At 45.5% G+C, this 21,937-nt stretch overlaps 1 protein-coding gene across 1 annotated transcript in view; it reads left to right on the top strand.

Moving 5' to 3' along the window:
* LOC111969275 (coiled-coil domain-containing protein 102A-like) overlaps positions 1-21,937 on the top strand; it is a 100,344-nt gene that overhangs the window by 25,099 nt on the left and 53,308 nt on the right. The window contains 6 exon segments of the mRNA XM_023995304.2: positions 13,605-14,343; positions 16,181-16,398; positions 17,192-17,305; positions 18,358-18,384; positions 18,386-18,467; positions 19,219-19,428. Of these exon segments, the coding sequence (XP_023851072.1) occupies positions 13,696-14,343; positions 16,181-16,398; positions 17,192-17,305; positions 18,358-18,384; positions 18,386-18,467; positions 19,219-19,428 (1,299 nt within the window). The 5' untranslated portion in view covers positions 13,605-13,695.

Raw genomic sequence — 21,937 nt, 5'->3', positions numbered from 1 at the left:
GTTATAACTCACTGCTGACCTCTAACCCCTGTCGGGTCTTTATCACAGCTGTGAGGCTCCCTTCCTTCTGAGGATGATAACTGAAATTTAACYAGTTATGAATCAGCCAAACCCATCCCACCGTTCCGCTTCCGCTGCACAGGCTGTTGAACATCCTCAATGGACATTCCTTTGACGAGTCATAAGGGGGAAGTCCTAATTCTGGTGAGTTTTGTTTGAGGAAAATATATTGAGTGCAGGTCTCGGGTTACAAATCTTTTTTTCTGAAGTGCTCTACTTCGTATGAGTTTAGCATTTCTTTTCTCAGACCGTTTGAAGTTTGGAACATCTCACGCTGGCTTGGTTTCAAAGCTTTAAATTGGATCCATAGTTAGCTAAATACAGTAGGTCTCTCTCCTCCCACATGTTTGKTTCTGAATGGTCAGTTTCAAAATATTTTTTTACACGAATGTCTGTTGGTTTATAGTGCTATAGACCAGGTGCTCTGGCTAAGCAAACTGCTAATGAAGGGCTCCCAGATCAACCATAGTCCCAAAACCAGAGTGTACGGTCACAGCGAGACACACATTCCCTCCCCTCTGACTCATGCGGTCAAWGGAACTGTTTACAGGCCCAGCCCTATATAGGGTCTCAGAGAAAGGGTTGTGGTCAAACCAAAATCACAGAGCTATGCTTGCAGCACAGTTTTTTTTATACTCCAACTCTGTGGAAGTGAGGGAATCCTCTGAAACTCTTCTGATTAAATCCACTCTGACCACATTCCCACAAACCCCTGCTTTTAACATAAAACCCCTCTCACTATTCCAGACCTGATATAAATGTCCTCCAGTTATGGTATTTTTAAAAACTTAGCCTTGACTCAAAACCAGCCSCTTAACTTGTATTAATAGATAGATAAGAACCCCTCACTTTGTGGAGGGATTGTAATGTGTGTTTATGGGGCGGAAATGTTTATGGCCCAGTTTGCAGTGATAAAGAGGCTGTTGGCTGGACTGGGAGTCGTCACACGGCTACAACACTCAGCAGCCATGACGGCTGACGGGAATCAAGAAGGGTGGGGGGGGGGGTGGGGAATCAAATCATTCTTTCTAATGTATTCTAACATGTGTTTGTCATTCTGATAGCTTTGGTGTTGATATTGGTGTGGGTTGTACTTGAGTGATTTGGGGCGTTTGAGCCACAGCTCAGCCCAGCTCTCTGGGTCAGAGGACATGTCCCTGTCAAAGACTGAGGGAGAGAGAGAGATAGAGAAAGAGAGAGTGGGAGAGACCCGGATAGGGATATAGTACAGTGGGAGAGGGCAGGAGAAGAAAGAGTTGGAGAGAGTAAAGACAGCAAAAACAGCAAGAATAGAGAAGAGAGTGTGGGGAAGAGAAGAATCAGGAAGAGTATGAGGAAGATCACCTGTTGGACAGAGAGACCTGTTAATAGAGTGGATGTAGAAACGTTTTTGTTTTGAGCCATGAGGACATCAAATCTCAGGAATCTCAGCTATAGAGACAGGAAGGAAGAGACGGTTTGAAGTAAGAGTGGCTGCTGCTTGTTCWGGCTTTGCCACAGCATCGATTCCTGTAAAATGACCATTCCTGCAGATCTAGCAGTGCTTCACTCTCTCWTTCTCATCTCTCTCATTGTCTTTACACTCTTAGGAAACAGGGTCCGAAAAGGGTTCTTCGGTTATCCCCATAGGAGAACCCTTTTTTGTTCCAAGTAGAAACATTTTTGGTTCCAGGTAGAACTCTTTCGGGTTCCTCTGTGGAAAGGGTTTTACATGGAACCCAAAACGGTTCTACGTGGGACCGAAAAGGGTTCTCCTATGGGGACAGCTGAAGAACCCTTTTAGGTTCTAGATAGCACCTTTTTTTCTAAGAGTGTGTGTTTGCGAGTGAAGGGTGTGTGGGTTTACCTCAGATTTGAGTTCTCCCCCCAGCATGCCTTACCTTGCAGTGTAGATGGGCAGCAGTTGACTGGTACATATAGACCTGGATCTTCTGTCAAGCATGTCTGTTCTTGCTCAGACATTATGAGAACAAACAGGGATGCAAATATTTCTTGTATAGACGGGTTAGCTGAGAACGTCTTGAAAACYATGCACACGCTTCAACGGGGCAGAAGGCAGTGTGTTGTTGTGATTCTGAATGGCCAGATAGCTGGCAACAATGACAAGAAACTGCCATGTGGGGAATCGTAAGTGGCTCGTTTCAGCTAGTTTTATCTTGTTCTTGATACCATGTCTTGTTATGAGGTAGTTTGACTGATGTCACGTCTATGCTAATATGGCAGAAATCCACTAGCTAGCCAACAAACAACTGTAACAATGTATTTGAGAGACAAGAAGTGCTCATTGTGCAACTTTATTTATGTTTTCAATAAACATTGGAGACGAAATGTAGTTAACATYTTTTCAATAATCTAAGCCAACCTTTGCMCCATAGCTTCTGCATCTCCTTCATGGGTCACATGGTTGTGGCTATTTCCCCTCTGCTGCTTCCCAAACTTCCCTCAGAACAAAAGAGCCACAGAGCCGTGGCCCTTTGGTGGAAAACTTTTACAGCGTGTTTATTGGGATGCCAAACAAGCTTAATTTAGTTTCCGCAAAAGAGAGAAAGTGTCGGGTCATTCAACTACACACACGCAAACATACGCCTTACACCCACATTTTGCACACACAAAWGGATTTTCATAAGAGCCCATAGTGTCAGAACGGGTGGTGAAAGGAAGAGAACTTTGTCTCTGCACTCCAACCCAACACACATGTTACCACAAGCGCTCACACCATGAGTCACACACTCATTCACACATTCTTCCATGGTAGACCCTCATACTTACACAGCCGTGACATCTATTCATTCCCCTGCTCTCCTTTCACCTAAACTCCCATCTCTCATCTGCCTCTCTCCTCTCTCTGGGTAGTGCGGCCGGTAATAAATCAAATGGGTGTGTCTATGCCTGCGGGGTGGATGGCGGAAGGGCAGGCTGACTCTGGGCTTTAAATAACCTGTATGTTTTTATATCCAGAGGGGGAACCCCATCAATAGTGGCCTCTACTCTCCCATCTGCTGCCATCTCAAAGGCCTGTTACACTCCCCCATCTACGGCTGAGTCGGCTGCCCTGTCAAAGGCCTCCTCCCTCCCGGTCTTTGCCGCCTCTCCCTCAGCTACTGCCTCACATGGTCTGCNGCTGCCCTGTCAAAGGCCTCCTCCCTCCCGGTCTTTGCCGCCTCTCCCTCAGCTACTGCCTCACATGGTCTGCTCTGCTCCCTCCGTCGTTGTCTGAACGAAATGTCTCTCGCTCACCACATCATTCCCTATTCCTTATCAAGGCTGTCACTTTTCCATCCCTCGGATCTCAGTAACCACATGGTCTATCCAGACACTGAAGCTGTACTATTCCATCACAAGTCTCGGCATGCTGGGCTTCACGGTCTGTGAATGTGAATACTGACAATTCTACTTGTCTCCAGTTCTCTGTCTTTGTGTCTTTTCAAAATTGCATTACATAGCTAGAGGGAGTTAAGGCAATACAATTCACATCGTTATTCACGTCATATTATCCATCACATGTGTCCCGTTATGCAGTACCAATGATTCATACTGCACAACATATTTAATACAGCAAGTTAACAATGGTCCATGTGTCGTCATACAATCCATAGAAGCCATTTAACCAAGCACATAGGGTTCAGAATGGGAATTTTGCAATGTCCCATCACACACCTTATTTTGACCTTCAGTCTAAGTTTTTCTTTAATCTTTCCAGTCTTTTATTGCTTTACCATTTCCTCACTGTTTTCCACCTCTCTTTTTCCTCAACCCTCTATCTTGCAGTCCAGTGTGTCCTTGCAATGGTGCCAGATGTGACTGTTTGATAGCTGCAGTAACTCTGTTAAAGCGGTGATGCCAGGTGTCCACAGGCGCTATGTCCTGTACAGTGACAGGATGATAAAGTGTAGTGAGGAAGATTCAAGACAGGGAAATAACCAGCTGACCACGAACTCGAGCTCAGAATAACTCTGCCCTTCAGGAAGACAGCCCTGGTCATAGGGAGGAGAGAAATACACGTGCAAGTAAATGATTGAAAGGGATGGGAGAGATTACGGTTAACATGCTGTATATTGAGTTAAAGACAGCTCTGCTTCTCTTCATTAATTACTGCTCCGACTTTGTCAGACGTGCTGGATGGATGACAACACTGCAAGATCAACGTAGCCTGAAGGCACCTAGCTTCTCCCCCTCAGATCCTTGGTTATTGTTAGAAACAGAGACAATGTGATGTTATCCCTGTAGGCGGTAGAGCAGAGCCCTGTGGCCAGGTGCTGTTGTCATTAGCAGGATCGGCCCCAGTGTTAATTAGCTGGCTGCTGCTGCTTAGTCATTCATGTATTCAGACTGCCTGCAGGGAGGCACTGCACATCACCTCCTATCGCCCCCTAGTGAAACTTCCAAGACGCAGCCGTTTTCCTGCAGATTAAGGTTCTCTCTCTGGGTTTACCTTTGGCTGACAAGTAAGAAATTGACAAGTAAGAAAGTGAGAAATTGACAAAGAAACACCAGTCTCAACGTCGACAGTAAAGAGGCGACTCCGGGATGCTGGCCTTCTAGGAAGAGTACCTCTGTCCAGTGTCTGTGTTTTTTTGCCCATCTTAATATTTAATTTTTATTGGCCAGTCTGAGATATGGCTTTTTCTTTGCAACTTTGCCTAGAAGGCCAGCATCCCGGAGTCGCCTCTTCACTGTTTTGAGGGTACTGTTTAATGAAGCTGCCAGTTGAGGACTTGTGAGGCATCTGTTTCTCAAACTAGACACTCTAATGTACTTGTCCTCTCGCTCAGTTGTGCACCGGGGCCTCCCACTCCTCTTTCTATTCTGGTTAGACCCAGTACACAGTGTTGTACGAGTTCTTCAGTTTCTTGGCAATTTCTCGCATGGAATAGCCTTTATTTCTCAGAACAAGAATAGACTGACGTGTTTCAGAAGAAAGTTCTTTGTTTCTGGCCATTTGGAGCCTGTAATCGAACCCATAAATGCTGATGCTCCTGATACTCAACTAGTCTAAAGAAGGCCAGTTTTATTGCTTCTTTAATCAGGACAATCAGTTTTCAGCTGTGCTAACAAGGGTTTTCTAATGATCAATTAGCCTTTTAAAATATATAACATGGATTAGCTAACACAACGTGCCATTGGAACACAGGAGTGATGGTTGCTGGTAAAAGGCCTTTGTATGCCTTGTCGATATTCCATAAAGATCTGCATTTCCAGCTACAATAGTCATTTACAACATTAAAAATGTCACACTGTATTTCTGATGAATTGTGATGTTATTTAAATGGACAAAGAAATGTGCTTTTCTTTCACAAGCAAGGAATATTTTAAGTGACCCCAAACTTTGAACGGTAGTGTACATGTAAGTCCCCTTGGGCCCTTGAATGTCATGGTTCTTTATTTGATGGATGATTAGTGTTGAAACATCCCTCTGTGTCGTGTCCCTCTTGTGCCCTGACGCCAGCTAACAGGATTAACAGCCAGCTCTTCAGTCATCCTCATACCTCTGTCAGCTTCTATTCAGTCATTTCCCAACGCACGCACGCACGGCACGCACGCACGCAGCGCACGCACGTCCACGACAGCACACACACACACACACACACACACACACACAGTCTTGTATAACTAACCTTGTGGGGATACACAATTCAGTCCCATTCAAAGTCCTATTTTCCCTAACCACAAACTAACCCTAACCTTAACACCAAAACCTAACCTCAACTCTAACCCTAAAACTAAGCCTGAACCTAATTCTAACCATAACACTAATTCTAACCTTAACCCTAAACCCCCAAGATTAGAGGTCGACCGATTATGATTTTTCAACGCCGATACCGATTATTGGAGGACCAAAAACGCCGATACCGATTAATCGGACGATTTATATATATATATATATATATATATTTGTAATAATGACAATTACAACAATATTGAATGAACAATGAACACTTTTATTTTAACTTAATATAATACGTCAATAAAATCATTTTAGTCTCAAATAAATAATGAACGCACACACAATATATAAGCTCCATAGCTTCTGCATCTCCTTCATGGGCCACATGGTTGTGGCTATTTCCCCTCTGCTGCTTCCCAAACTTCCCTCAGAACAAAAGAGCCACAGAGCCATCACACATTAGTGTTGACCTTTATGTCCTCAGTGAAAGCAAGCTTTAATTTGCTGATATGTGCAGCAGTACCAGTCAGTCTCTGCAGTGCAGAAGGCCCCTCTCTTACCCTGGCTGTTACCATTGGACCCTGACTCTGAGATGCAGACTCCACTCTCTCTGCTGGTCAGCTGTCCCCTGGCCCTCTCATTGTCCCCCCTCATCCTGCTGGGTGGAGACCCAATTAAGAGCACAGTCACAGCCAGGGCAGGTTGTTCGGATCATTGATATGTAGAAGAGGGAGACTGCTATGCCAGCTGTGTGATACTCCGATCCTGATTCCTGTACCCCCCTCTCCATTATACAGGGCCTCAACAGGAAACAAGAAGCCCTAAAATCCATGGATTGTTGTTGTTTTACTGGAGTCTAGAATTGGGAGATTTTTTTGCTTACCAAAGCAGTTAGGCGCTACAGACTAAGAGATGTTAATGAGCTATGACACTTTGTGTGTGGTATTAGGACAAGCATCACTGAAAAAATATTAATCAGAGACTGTTCATATGTTCGGCCATCTTGTTTACGTCTCTAGTACTTACGTTTTGCAAAACGCTTCCCTCTGCTGTTGCTGTCTGTTGAAGATTSAATATCATGGTAGCAAGATGACCAAATCATGACCCATTTTCCTGATGGTGTTGGATTTAATGTTAGTGAGCCCAAAGCCACAGTACAATGATTTTCTCCGTTGAATAACATGAGCTAGATTAAAATGAGCCAGAAGCTCTCACTTCATCACTCCTGCATATATTTGGTGAGGCTATTGCTTGGTACTTTTCAAGTCACTTGACGTACTGTAGTGAAGTGAACTGTTTCCTCCTATGCTGAAGTGTTTGCCCCAGATAGTCTTGTCTTACCTACAGTTGCACCAATAACACAACATCTCAAAGCACTTAGAGAAAGTGATAGCACCACTACCATCTCAGATCTGGTCCTGTGGCTTTCTGCACTTCTACGTAAAAAGATGCAGAGACAAGCACTCGGGTTAATAGGTACATGTTTGTTTTGTGTGTTTTCAGATAAGAACGAATTAAGCGGTGAACACCCCCAAAAAATGCTTTCCGCTTCACCATGATGGAACAAATATAGAGGAACAACACCTTCTCAGTCTGCGGTTGTAGACCTTAGGCTGCACAGCCTGTCTGGCTTCCTTTGGCAGTTTCAGGTGTAAAACCGCAAGGTGCTGTCGTGTAGGCAACTGGGACGCACGATACAGCCTGTAACAACTAAAGCAGTTGTGCTTTTTGTATAAAGATACTGTTTGTGTGTCTTGTTAAAAATAGGAAAGTGCATTGGCAATGTAGCACCAGCAGCAGTGAATTATATTGTTCCTTTCTCTCTCTCACTTGAATACAGTTGTATAATTTTCTGCCTGCAACCTCTGTCTCACCTCTATCTCTGATGGCAGTTTTCTCACAGCAACACGAGGCTGTGTGTAGTGACAGCACTGTGTTCTTGTATTCCCTAACCATTATACCCCACACAGTCTAGATGGAATAGAATTAGCATATACATGTCATGTTAGTCTTACAGTATAAATGGAATCAAACTTGATTTAAAGTGCATTTATAATCGCAACACACTTTATAGTTAAACATATCTATTCATATTAGTTTCTGTTGCTTTGKGTGGTGGTGCGTCTCTGTGGTAGGTTCCAGTGAAGGCTACTCTACTCTCTCTTTCTGCGTTTCATTTCTCAATATCCTGCAGCTATCGGCTGGATTCCACGTATCCCACGTGAGCTTGGATCCTCCAGCTGGAACCAGTTTCCAATGGAAGTTCCCCAGAGAAATTGGCTTATTTATAGAGGCATTTCATTTTGGGTTCGCTGATCCATGATACCACTGTCTTGGACCAGATTGTATTTAAATGCTAAAACTCAGCTCCAGCTTTTACTTTGTTCTTTCTTTTCCAGTTTTCAGTCTCTGTCCATCTCTTCTCTCCGTCTGGAGTCTTTTTGAAACTCGCTCCCTTTTGCACTCATTCTTTCACTCACCTGTTGTAGAGCCACGTTGATTTGCCCTACTTTTTTCTCTTGGAGTTCGTTGACTAGACTTTTGTTTGTGCTTATTGTATCTGTCTGCAGTAGTCACTCAGTATTAGGATCACTTCCCGGTCCAATACTTTGATGTTTCCCTACAAGACTCAGATCAGTGAAGGTGAACAAATAGCCCCTGGAGCCATAAGAGGGAGACAACAGATAGTCCATTCAAACCAATTAGATCATTCATAGAACAGCAGCTGACCTTCTAGGTCATGGATGGGTCCGAAGAACAACTTGAACTTTTGATTGGCATGTTGACAAATGTTAGTCTGTCAGTAAGTAGGCTTTGATATTGTCGAGATGGGTCTTTGATCATTATGTAGAGAGACGCAACAGCTTAGCCCACTATCTCAGCACCCGTACCACTGTGATATTCCAGAAACAGACACAAACACTCTTCACCCCTGACCTCTGAAATGAAGTGACAGGAAGAGCTTGCTGTGGTAAAGTCAACTGCGCTCCATAGAAATGTATGCATGTTTCCTTTGTGTAACCACATGTAAGTGCAATGTCTGCCTGTCTGTCTGTCTGTTTGAAAAAAAATATTTTAGCAGACTGTTCAACCTCCTTTTACGCTCTAAGTAGACAGTTACAAAATAGACCATTCCTACGCAGGAGTTCGAAATTGTTTTCTTTGCAATCCTGATCCTGAAGAGCAACTTAGTGCTTGATTGATTCATTGAAGCCATACAGTACTGTSCCCTCCATGTTGGCCTAGGTGAAAACCACTGTGTATGTACAGCGAAAACACCCAGGTGTCTTGTCCAGCTGSAGCCTTCAAAACCCTCTGTCTGTCAGCCAGACACAGACCAAACATTTCCCTTCTTATAGCCTATCTCCTCTATACCAAAATGTAATCTCTCCCAGTCATCGTCTTTGGGTTTCTGCACTCTTCTTCTGTCCCTCTGTTTCATACTTTCTCTTACCTTCTCATTCTTCTCTCGTTCCTGCTCTCGTTCTACCTTCCTGTCTGCGTCTGATGGGGTTCAGATTACAAACTTAACAAGAACCATGTATCAGCTCTGTGTTCCTTTTTCTTTCCCTCKCTCMCCCCCTCTCTGCTTTCTCTGTCTCCCTTTTGTATTACTAGCCCCGGTTCCTATGTGTCTTCACTTGATTCAGTTCAGATTACATCCACAGGTAGCTGATAGAAGAGTTGTGTCTCGTTCTCCACTRTATCTTCTTATTTTCGGTAGCAGCCTCTTCACCTGTTCTCCTCTTCTTACACATACTTATATATGTTCACTTTTTCTCTCCATAAAAGCYTTCCCTTTCCATGCGAGGGGACAACAGAAATGGTTTGTGGTCCAGACAGAGCGTGTCTGTTGTGTGTGTTTCTGTGTATGTTGCTATCCCTGACGGATATGTCGTACAAAGGCGACAGGGCCCAAACCATCTCCCTTTCTGTCTCTGTCGCTGCCTCCCTTTTAGAGAGCACGAGACAAGACTCTCAGAGGATAGGGTTCAGTGTAGGTGAAAAGAAGGGGGAGGTTATCTCCTTCCTCTACTGGACTGCCTCAGCTGACTCCCACCACCATCTCTGAGCTGTAGCGTGAGCCCTGGTGCGGAGTGACAGAGTAAGCTAGTGAGAGACATGGAGAATACGGATCACAAGGAGACTGCAGGCAGTGAAGGTGTTACATAGGTACATAATACATCTCTGACAGCACTGCTCCCGGTCTTTCATATAGTCCACTAGTACAGAGAACAGTCAGAGACAGAGATTGTATTTTAGACAAGATCTTTGAGAGAATGCATGGTGAATGAGTGTCCCTCATACATTTGTTACTCACAGGAACTGGTGAGTTTGCTGCTCAGTGTTTGGGACTAATGTATTGGTTTATTACTGCAGAATCCTTGCTATGTTTATTACACAATTTGCATCTTTGTACGTTTGGTGTGCCAAGCTAGTACCCTACGGTGGGTGTATTTTTATATTTAGTCTCTCTCATCAGCATATAAACAGCTTCCCTTAAGCCAGAGCAAATAATTATYGCTCAGCCATGCAATTGATCCATTACACGAGTCTCCCTCACACACACAGTGTCACAGGTCTGGTGTGATTAAGTTGCAGTAAACATGTCAGATACGGCTCTGATGGTGATAAGGCGAGGGATTCTGCACTAGACTCCAGGCTCATCTTATGTTTTACACCCCAGAGAGTTGGTTTGGGGTGTTGATTTGAGAATTCATATCGTTTTACACCAAAGTCCTCTCATTCTCTTCAGTCGCCTCATTCTCATACATAGATAAACCATGCTGTCGGAAATTAATGATCAGAGTTTCGGTTTCAGCCCTTACAAGAAACCAGCTAAAACGGTCTCATCTCAGCCCCCCTCGCCCCTCTCTCTCTCTTTCTCTCTCTCTTACACTATCCTCTCTCCCCTCTTCTTTTTCTGTCTGTCAAGTCTACCCGTCCCTCACTGTCAGCAAATGCACATGTATTCTTGATGTTGTTGACAAGGGTCATGACCCTGCAAAAATGTGTCGTTTTATAGCAAATTTCTTGCAATTCTACACATATTGCCACAGGGCAGAGAGAAAATGTGCAGTTTTATAGCTAATCTCATGCTATTCTACACATTTTGCAATGAGGCTGAGAGACAGTTTTGCAGTTTTACAGCTAATTTCCTGTAATTGTAAACYTTTTTGCCATGGCTTATGACCTGTTCAAATCTGCCTTCCGGGGACTGTTGGGTGTGTGGTACTCTAGTGATGACCTGTCTGTAGAATATTTTCATTCTCTCTTTCTGCATAATTTATTTTCTGGTAACCGATTCATCGGTGTCTAGGGACTGCAAGTTGCCATGGTGTTAAGCCGAAGTCTGAGTCTGGACATGCGTGAGGTCAATGGGTTTACTGGGTTGCCATGGTGCTAGTTGAAGCTTCGTTTCTCATCCTTGGCTGTTTGCAAATTACCTTTGCAACTTTCTTCAAGCTGMACTGGCTCTAGGTAATCTCTAACGTGTAACCATTCATCTGTAACCTCCTGTAACTGGCACCAGAACAGTATGAAGAGGATGGCCCATTGTATCTCACCTACTCAGACTGGCCCCAGATSACACCTAGCAGGAGAACATATTTATGAACTCCACAGGGACACTGGACTTTATGTCACTCATTTATCGACCGTGGCAACTGTGGCAGGTGATGATCATAGAATAGGAGTAGACTAGAGCGTGTAAAAAATGAAGACCTACTGTCAAAGGAAGTTGTACTGTACTGTCTAGGGCTGTGGAGGTCACGAAATTTCGTCAGCCGGTGATTGTCAAGCAAATATATGCAGGTCTCACGTTAATTAACATAAACACATTTAGCATCTCCTGGCTTCCACACATAGCCTTCAAGCCATTTTAAAAAGTCGAATAAATCCATGTAATATAGCCTACACCTTCACAATAAATCCACTATTTATTTTAGACAGGTCTAAAGAAGCATAATGAAGAAAATGTTGTCTATTTCAGAAGAAAAGAATAGCATACTCTGATGTGGCTATGCCAAACGGTTGTGGGCTGCACTAGTTCATTTAGCAGACAAGATTTGCTTATAATTCCGTGGCATTATTTTATATTATTTTATAGTATATAAAATACAATTGAACAAAGCTGAATAAAATATAAATATTTTCTCCAAACGATTTGGGGGAGGGCACACATGCGACTATTCTGTGTTCACTAGTTAACAAAGAATTAGGTACTCCTATATGCTTCATTTAGTTGTTCTACAAACGTTGGGCTATATGTTTTGATGTTTAATACATTGTAAGGCTGCATGATGAGACTCTAATGATGATCTGGGAAAAAATGTAGCTTGAAAGGCATGAGCTCTGCTATGTTTMTTTTGTTGCGCAGGCTGTACACACTCCAATAGTCTCTCATTCACAATTTGACAAGCACTTAATAATGCCTCAAATTTCAAGGCGGCATCCCCTTTGTGGCCGTAATGCACCCTAAAAAATCCATGCCTTTTGCGGCTCGCAGTCCTGCGTTGTGCCCTTCTCCCTGTGTGTGATGCGCAATCCATAGCTTCTCTCCCTCACACGGCTCTCGGTCACATGATTGGGTCTTTCTCACAGGCTACAAGTTAAGACAGACACATCGGGGATGCAACTGCGCACTTCCTTATCCAATTCCGAGGTGCATATTGAAGATATTTTTTCATCAGCCAACAAGATGAGTAGGCCTAACAAACAGCAAAAGCACTAGCCTATGTCAATCTACTATCCCCCATAGTACAAAAGTTGAAGTATTCTATTCTGTGCAATAAATAAATATTCCAATCATAGTTTGGGACAGTTGTGGGATGCGATAGATCCCAAATTAATACAAACCCTTTTATGCAATGTGGCTGATGCAACAGATCAGAACATTTAGCTTAAAATGTTGATAAACTATTAGGCTATTTCTTCACATTATAAGCGCAGCAATGCGCACATGGTAGTAGAATATAAGTGTGAATGTTCCATTAGCAGAACACACCATTATCAAAAGTGACCACAAATGCAATTATGCATGTAATGCTTTTATTATTTGCTCACTTTAGTTGTGATACAAACCTTATTAAAATATATAGGCCTATGGGCAAGGATTCGAACAAGTAAAGAAAAAAAAGGCATTGTTTCTTATGCTGGGCATCATTCACAAGTGATAATATAGAATTCACAAGTGATAGGCTAATATTGTCACCCATCAGACTATTCTTGAGTTAATCTTGTTTTCACATATTCTAAATAATATATGTGTGACATTTGTTATGATTTAGAATGGACCATTATCATGCACCTGTATTGAAACGGGCAGCGGTAAAAAATGCTTGTCATCTATGCACTTAAATAGCGAATGGAGGACGATTTTCCCCGTGGTTTATTTTCATGCCAACCAGGTAGGCTATTGTCCTGTTGTAAATATAAGCATTGTGCTTAATATTAGCAAAGTTGAGAAATAAATATAGTAGACCTAGCCTATAGAAAGCCAATAGGATCCTCCTCTTTTTATTAGTGGCCATCACTCWATTTTTTTACGCAATTGCATAGCCTATAGACATTTTGCGCAACATGAGCTCATGGGCTCTCATGAAGTGTTTGATTAGATTTTCGAAAACATTTGCATTGATGTCAGAGTGATTAGAGGGACAATAGACTGCTGAGTACCAGGCAGTTAGCAAGTTTTGTAGGCTACTAATGACCAGCAGCATCAGAGCTTGGAGAAGCCTAATTACCGTGACTAAACGGTCATGTGGAATTTGACTGCTTTCATGACTCGTGACCGCAGGTGTGGTGGTAATATGGTCACTGCAACAGCCCTAGTACTGTCCAACTAACCAGTGTCTCTGTTTTGTGTTTGAATCTGCAGGTAGCCAACTGAGTAAACGCGACCATGCACTCCTGAGTGCACAGCATCGCTCGTGTTTCCTGCTTTTTCCTGGATCATCATCGGCTCTGTGATGAACCACACCCCTAGCCCCCACATGGCCGAGGCCGCTAAGTCCGGGGCGGGCCTGCTTTGTGGCCTGGGCCTGGGGCCGGACAGGGTCCGCTCTCCTGATAGCCTGACCCACACGCCCAGCCCCACGGGGGGCACCCCCAGCTCTAGCCCTCCCCTGCTGCTCTCCCCTGGCCTGGGRGAGTCTGGGGACTGGGAGAGCCGTGAGGAGCTACGTCTGAGGGAGCTGGAGGAGGCCAGGGCGCGAGCTGCCCAGATGGAGAAGACCATGCGCTGGTGGTCGGACTGCACGGCCAACTGGAGGGAGAAGTGGAGCAAGGTGCGCTCCGAGAGGAACCGGGCACGGGACGAGGTGCGGCAGCTCCGCCAGAGGCTGGACACCCTGACCAAGGAGCTGATGGGCGCACGTCGGGAGCGCCAGGAACTGGCCTCCGAGAACGAGACACTCAGACAGGAAGCACTGCGTCTCCATGCTGACCAGGCCTCACCCTCCCATGCCCCCTCAGCACCACCCTCCTCCTCCACCCCACCCTCCTCCTCCTCACAGCCCCTTGTGGACAGCAAGCAGGACAGGGTGGGCGAGGGGCCCGGGTCACCAGAACAGGAACCAGTGAGAGATGTGGACACAGAGAAACCTGACAGACAAAAGGTGGGAGAATGGTCACACACTTTAGAACCAAACAATGTCAGAGACACACTACAGTACTCTATAACCCAGCACAGATCTGAGGCAGGGGAAAGGTTGGTCGGAGTTCTTGGTAGAAGATATAGCACCAGTCACTTATTTGGGCCAGCGTTTCATCTTGTTAATAAAGAGCCAGCAGCAGATATGTCTCAGAGCTTAACCTTCAGCATTGTGCCTCAGTGGGAGCTCTGCTGAAGTGTAGCTTTGTTGTTCAAATAGAATCCCCCCTGCACCACCCTATCTTCTACCCAAGGGGCACAGCTTGGGTACTGCATCATTGGAGCCCAGTCCCCTCTCTGTGAGCCTCATATTCTCAGACATTTTGGAGGGATGGGAAATTCCCTGTTAGACACACGAAATAAAACAAGCTTCCTGTCACAGAAAAGCCAGGCATCTTGCATGATTGGAAGGCATTGTAGCTGTTGGTGTCCTCAGATGTCCTTTGTCAATTAGACACAGGTCAAAATAGACTCCCTGAGCTGGCTCATCAGGTTTACAGTAGGGTAGCATTCTACCTGGGATCATAATGTGTATTCAAGTCCTATTTAGAACGCGTTGTTGAGAGTTGGACAAGATGAGGTTTCTGTTTTTAGGAAATGTGTATCTTGGCAAGGAGTGTTCAGCTGTATGCAGCTCAAGCAGCAGTGAATACAGATCAATGTCATTAGCAATCTGACTTGACCTTCAGCCAACTCACACACGGGGTGGGCTGCTGTTTCCATGGAAACACTCTGACAGACACACACTTTCACACTCATACAGAACAGGTGGTCCACTTCAGGCATGAAAGGTAATGGCGATAACCATTCTCAGTTTCCCAGTCTGGAGCCAAAGGGGAAACAGAAAATAAGTGAATAATGAGAAGACATACAACACAACCTGGAGGAGAATGTCCAGTCAGATTCTTCCTCAGTGGCTCACCATGGGCCAACACACACACTGAGCTCTCCCTAGGCAAGCAGCTGGCCATGTATAATAAATCACTGTTGGATAAACAGCAGCATGAAAATGAGCTGGGCATTGTGGGGATGCTCACATACAATCCCATTTCCTGCCCCTCCATTGTTCTCTCCCTCAGTCTTACACAGACACGCTGAGTGCTTCCACATGTGGCGGGCTGAGTGAGAGGAGCAGCGGCTACCCGCTCACCTCCACCTCATACATGAGCCTCTAGGTCCCCCTGCTGGCCACCGTTGGTAACCGCCTGTGTTTTTCCTTCAATCTGATGGTTGTGCTCTTGTGCTCAGCTCTCTCAGTAACATGAGGTTGGCAGAGGGTCCGGAGCCCTGTGTGGTTCCCAGAGACAGGAAGAGAAGGAAGAGAAGAAAAAATATGTGGTTGAAAAAGTTTTTGATTACTCCGTCAAACGTCCTGGGAATTAKATTTTTACAGACAGGAAATTGGGATAGGGGGTAATATGATAGCTGCTGTACCGGCGCTGTTGAGCTAGGAAAAAACCTGTCTCCCCGGTGMGGTTTAATTAAGAAAAGTAAATATTTGAGTCTCGGAGTCTGCTTCGCTCTCCAGCCTTCTCGCTTGGAGTGGAGCTGTGATGGCTGACTTCAGGGTTTCAGAGTGGGGTGACTCCACTGCATGGTTCATCTAATCAAATAACATCTTATTTGTCATATYCTTCGTAAACAACAGGTGTAGACTAACAGTGAATGAAATGTCATATATCCCTCTTCCCCATTCCTCTCTTCTTTCTGGTCATTCTCCCGGATTCTCCCTTTTACTTACACCCTCTGTCTTTCCCTCCCTCCCTCCCTTCCACTTTCTCGATCCTCTGTCATTCTCCTAGGAGCTGGAGCTGTTGGAGTCAGTGCTGAGGTCCAAGGCGGAAGGTCCAGACTCGTGGGACGCCCGTAGTGCCAGCAGCCTGCGTTCTGCCCTGAGTCGTCAGGACCGCAGCCGGCTGCTCTGGGATGACATCGCTGCCATGGAGGAGGACCCCGGCAAGATCAACGCCCTCCAGCTCCGCCTCGACGAATCACAGAAGGTCCTGCTCAAAGAACGCGAGTAAGGAGAGGGGAGCGAGGGAGGAGGAAAGGAGACTGAAGGAGGGCAATATTTAGAGAGGTTGAGGACTATTCAATTATGTGAAGGTGCTTTCCTCAGATATATTATGGCTCGTATGGAAATTAGCATTCATGTTGAGTGTATAGAAAGTGTAGACTAGTAACTGCTCTGTCTCTCCTCTGTTCCACCGTTGGCTGAGATGCCAGTCTCATAATTTACAAGCAGAGCCTCCTGTATTGGCCTGAGCTCAGCTCTGGCACCGCTGCAGCTTCCCACTCTCGCCAACACTACCATCAGCCACATGATCTTTTCCATTAGAATCATAACTGTTTTATGAGCTCTCTGGAGGCTGCTGATTTCCGCTGGTGATTGGTCTGCATCTTCAGGTCCAACAATCTGGCAGAGCCCGTCTGTCTGTAAGACTGGTTTCTGTTGGGCTATTCTGGAACATTCATTCTGTCAGTGCCATAGGCACCCTGCTGACCTCAGGAGAAGACATTTYTATTCACCCAGAATATTGAAGTCAGCTGTCACTTTTAGTTAAATCATAACATCTATCCAACTCTGTTTTGATGGCATCATGGTTACAAAGTATTTTGGGGACACAGGTTCTGTCAAGTCTCTTCCTTCAAAAACACATTGAATAGGCACCGCTTTTTTCCTGTATTAAATATTCAGAACTAATATTGTGCATGTTTTAGATTGTCCTCTGAAGGTTTGTGATCTATCTCTGTTGAATAGTCATCACCTATGTTGCTAGAGCAGTATTTAACCAACTATGTTCTCTCCCCAGGGATAAGCATGCACTCAGTAAGAGCATAGAAAAGCTGGAAACAGAGCTGAACCAATGGAAACTCAAATACGAGGAGCAGAACAAGACCAAGCAGGAAGCCATGAAACAGGTGAGATTCGAGGGTCACCTTTACCTTCTAATCCCCCAACAACCATCCAGGGGTCGTATACGTGCCCTCCGAGGCCATGCTTCAAACGGGGTAAAGGCATCAAACGTCAGCCCTTTCATCCTGCTGGTCTTAGAAGTGTTGTCATCATATTGGCCTTGGGAATATGGTCCGTACCTACGTCAATACAGCCTGGCAGACTGGCACACATCCACCTCACACAGACACACCCGCTGAGACAGCGGCTTCAAAGAGCCAGAGCCGCCGGCTCAGAGAGAGGGTGTGTGTTTACAGGAGACAGCCACTAGGAGGCACTCTGTGCATCAATGCAGACAAAGCTCTGGTTGTGTGTCGTGTGTGTGTGTGTGTGTTGGTGTGTTGTGTGTGTGTGTGTGGTGTGTGGGTGTGTGTGTGTGTGTGTGTGTGTGTGTGGTGTGTGTGTGTGTGTGTGTGTGTGTGTGTTGTGTCCGTCGATGTCATTGGAAAACCATGAATTCACTGCAGGGTAGTCCAGTGAAGCTGAAAAATCTCTCCGGATATCATGAAGGGCAGAGAGGAGGAGAACGAGGTGGTAGAGGAGAGATGGAGAGGAGCGATAAGAGGGATGAGAACAGTGAGAGCCGGGAATGACTGTTTTGATGAGAAGGAGAGTGCAGAGAAGGAGAGTGGAGATGTGGAGATGTGGCATGTGTGGTAATATGTGCCTGGACCATCGTGGGATCTCCGAAGTTAACGGGAGAACCGCTGCAGCCTGCACAGCTGAGTGAGACGTCATGTTTGTATGGAATGTATCATCCGCTTGAAGGTGGCTCAGTTATAGGAGGAGAGAGAACTAACGCTAAGACCATGGATGCCCACATTACTTAAACAAGGACCGCTTATCACCTGTAGATGTTCCTGCTGTCTGGCTGTATCCATCCATCCATCTCTCTCTCTCTCTCTCTCTCTCTCTCTCTCTCTCTCTCTCTTCTCTCTCTCTCTCTCTCTCTCTCTCTCTCTCTCTCTCTCTCTCTCTCTCTCCTCTCTCTCTCTCTTCTCTCTCTCTTCTCTCAGCCTGAACAGTTGGAAGGGAGGTACACCAGGATGAGTGGGTCGATGTCGGAGGACCTGGAGGATGAGCTGGGAGCACGCACTAGTATGGACAAGAAACTGGCCGAGCTACGAGCAGAGGTGAGGCTTAAACACACTTCTATCGTTTTATAGATCTCAAATCCCTTTACATTTAATGGGGGTGATTCAGCCCATTCAACAGCAATTGAAATCAAGTGCACACTTGTCTCTGACTCCATGTGACCCACTAGTTGACATGATGGCAGTGGGAGCTGGCTGGGTGGGCAGTGTGTCACTGACATATTAAGTTGTAATTTTTGGAGAGTATATTTCATGCCTGTGGCTCATGGTGGAGTGGAACGAGTCCTCTCCTTTGAAGTGTTCATTAGAGAGCCCTCATCCCATCGCCTGTCCCCCCTCAGAGGAGCGTGTCACATTGTCCCAGCGGCCCCCGGGGGCCCGACACCAGCCCACTGTCAGCCCCACGTGCCTCACACCTCTCTTCTCTTTTCTCTCCCTCCTCTATCCTTCCTCATTGCCCCAGCAGCAACATCCTCTCCGCTCTGCGCTGCTCGGGTATCAGCCGTGGGAATACACCCTGTGAATGTGTAATGGCTCTGCTGTGGTGGCTGGCAGGCTGAAGGAAAGGAGAGTATGATAAAGTGCTAATGTAGCGTCCATTCACTTGTAGAGCGTTTACAAAGGGCTTTACTACCACGACCTGAACACTGGTGCTCTGACTGACTGACTGCAGGGAGGCGTCTCAATATTCCTCTCACAGCGATTGATTGATTCAACTTACCCTCTGACCTCGTCCTCTCCCTCTGATTTGACATTGTTTTCCCTCCTCTCCTCCCCCACTCCTCCTCAGATGGAGCGGCTGCAGGTGGAGAATGCTGCCGAGTGGGGCCGGCGGGAGCGTCTGGAGACRGAGAAGCTYGCGCTTGAGAGAGACAACAAAAAGCTGCGGGCGCAGACGGAGGACCTGGAGGAACAGCTGGCCCGTAAACGGCGGCAGGCGGCCAGTGCCCTAGACACTGACCTCAAGACCATCCAGACTGAGTTGTTTGAGAGGAACAAGGTGAGGGCAGAGAGCAGGAACCTCCCCCCCCTGCGTGCGCCTCTGACGCCCCTCCGTGGCCTCTGACTCCCCCCTCCGTGCACCTCTGACTCCCCCCTCCGTGCACCTCTGACTCCCCCCTCGTGCACCTCTGACTCCCCTCCGTGCACTCTGACTGAGGCACATATGGGAGGTTCACTAGTGTGGTCTACCAGGAGTGGTTTCATACACCCCCAGGCTTTTACCCAAGTACCATTTCATGTAGCTGACTGAACTCCACTTTATGGTGAATGGAGTTTCTGATGAACCCCACCAAGGGAGAAGAGCATGGACCAGGCTTTGTGGAATTCAGCTACATCCATTTGCCCAATGTCAATAAAATGTAAATAGTGAAACGCTAACCTTGTACCTATGTTTGCRCTCTAGTTGCGTGRCTTTTCTTTGTTTGCTGAAACCCATACTTTCAATAAACGTGAATCAAATTCAACCACAGGCTGCTTCCTTGTTGAGATTCAATTGGCACGTGCATTTGCACTGAGTTGCCATCTTACAGAAACAGCAATGAGCAAACAGTCTGATTGTATTTGATTAACATTTATTGAAAAAGTATGGATTTCAGCAATCAAAGATAGGCACTCAACTACAGCGGACAAACATAGGTACAAGATAAGCGTCACATAATTATTATTGACGTTGGACGAGTCGATGTAGCCGGAGCTGAATACCACAAAGCCTCAGCTTCACTCCGTTGCTGCTGTTCATCAGAACCCTCCTTCACCGCGGAGTGGAGTCTAGTCAGCTGCATTTGATGTGGTATGTTACATTGATACCTGTGTAATACCTGTGCCCTTGGGTTTACACTTCTGGGGTCATGCATCTGGGGCTTTTCCACCTGAGGACCCTGTAACTTGTGATGGAGGGGAGGGGGGATGTGTAGTTACGTATCGTAATATTATACTGAACAAAAATATAAACGCAACATGCCACATTTTTTGCTGAGTTACATGTTAGGAAATCAGTCAATTTAAATAAATTCATTGGTCCCTAGTCTATGGATTTCATATGACTGGGCAAGGGTGCAGCCACCCCCTGGGGAGCCAGGCCCAGTCAATCAGAAMGAGTTTTTCCCCACAAAAGGGCTATATTTCAGACAGAAATACTCCTCAGAACCCCCCTCCCCCCTCAGACAATCCCACAGGTGAAGAAGCCGGATGTGAAGYTCCTGGGCTGGCGTGGTTACACGTGGTCTGCGGTTATGAGGCCGGTTGGACGTACTGCCAAATTCTCTATAATGACGTTGCAGCTTGTGGTAAAGAAATGAAAATTATTTTCTCTGGCAACAGCTCTGSTGGACATTCCTGCAGTCAGCATGCAAATTGCTTGCTCCATCAAAACTTGAGATATCTGTGGCATTGTGTTGTGTGACAAACTGCACATTTTAGAGTGGCCTTTTYTAGTCCCCTGCACAAGGTGCACCTGTGTAATGATCATGCTGTTTTATCAGCTTATTGATATGCCACACCTGTCAGGTGGATGAATTATCTTGGCAAAGGAGAAATGCTCACTAACAGGGATGTAAACAAATTTGTGCACAAACTTTAAGAGAAAAMCCTTTTGTGGATATGGAACATTTCTGGGATATTTTATTTCAGCTCATCAAATCAAGCTTTATTTATAAAGCAGATTTCAGACATGGAATGCAATGCAATGTGCTTCAAAGAAAACAAACAAAGGAAAAAAAAAACTACACAACAAACATAAAAGGATAAAAACTAAAGAATAACAATAAAAACTGAACGACTAAAAGCACCCTAAGGAAAAGCAAAGCTAAAAACGTGTGTTTTAATATCTCTTTTAAATATGTCCACAGTTTTGTCCCCCTCAGGTTCTCTGGCAGGCTATTCCAGAGCCTGGGGGCATAATAACTAAAGGCTGCCTCTCCATGCCTCTAGGACTAGTCCTAGGTTCATACCAACACTTTACATGTTGCATTTATATTCAGTATAGTTCAGTATATTTTGGGACAATATTGTATTTTATCAATTTGTAAGTAAATAAAAAATATATAAAAATGAGCAACTCTAGGTAGCATTAGCTAACGCTGTACCTAGTCGGCTGTACCTGCGCCAAAACTCGGTAATTTTTATCCTATAGCTTGTTCTCCACCTTTAAAAATAAAAAGTGTGCCGACGCCCTCTTGTCTCTCTGCAGCAGACATACACAGTGTACAAAACTTTAGGAACACCTTCCAAATATTGAATTGCACCCCCTTTTGCCCTCAGAAGAGCCTCAATTCGCCAGGGCATGGACTACAAGGTGTCAAAAGCATTCAACAGTGATGCTGGCCCATGTTGACTCCAATACGTKCCGCAGTTGTGTCAAGTTGCCTGGATGTCCTTTGGGTGGTGGACCATTCTTGATGCACACGGAAAACTGTTGAGTGTGAAAAACCCAGCAGTGTTGCGGTTCTTGACACACTCAAACTGGTGCGCCTGCCACCTACTACCATACTATCAGCCCATTCACCCTC

The sequence above is a fragment of the Salvelinus sp. IW2-2015 genome, linkage group LG10, assembly GCF_002910315.2.
Source record: "Salvelinus sp. IW2-2015 linkage group LG10, ASM291031v2, whole genome shotgun sequence".
In the NCBI taxonomy this organism is placed as follows: Eukaryota; Metazoa; Chordata; class Actinopteri; order Salmoniformes; family Salmonidae; genus Salvelinus; species Salvelinus sp. IW2-2015.
Note: the sequence above shows the minus strand (reverse complement) of the source record. Positions and strands in the feature narration are given on the sequence as shown.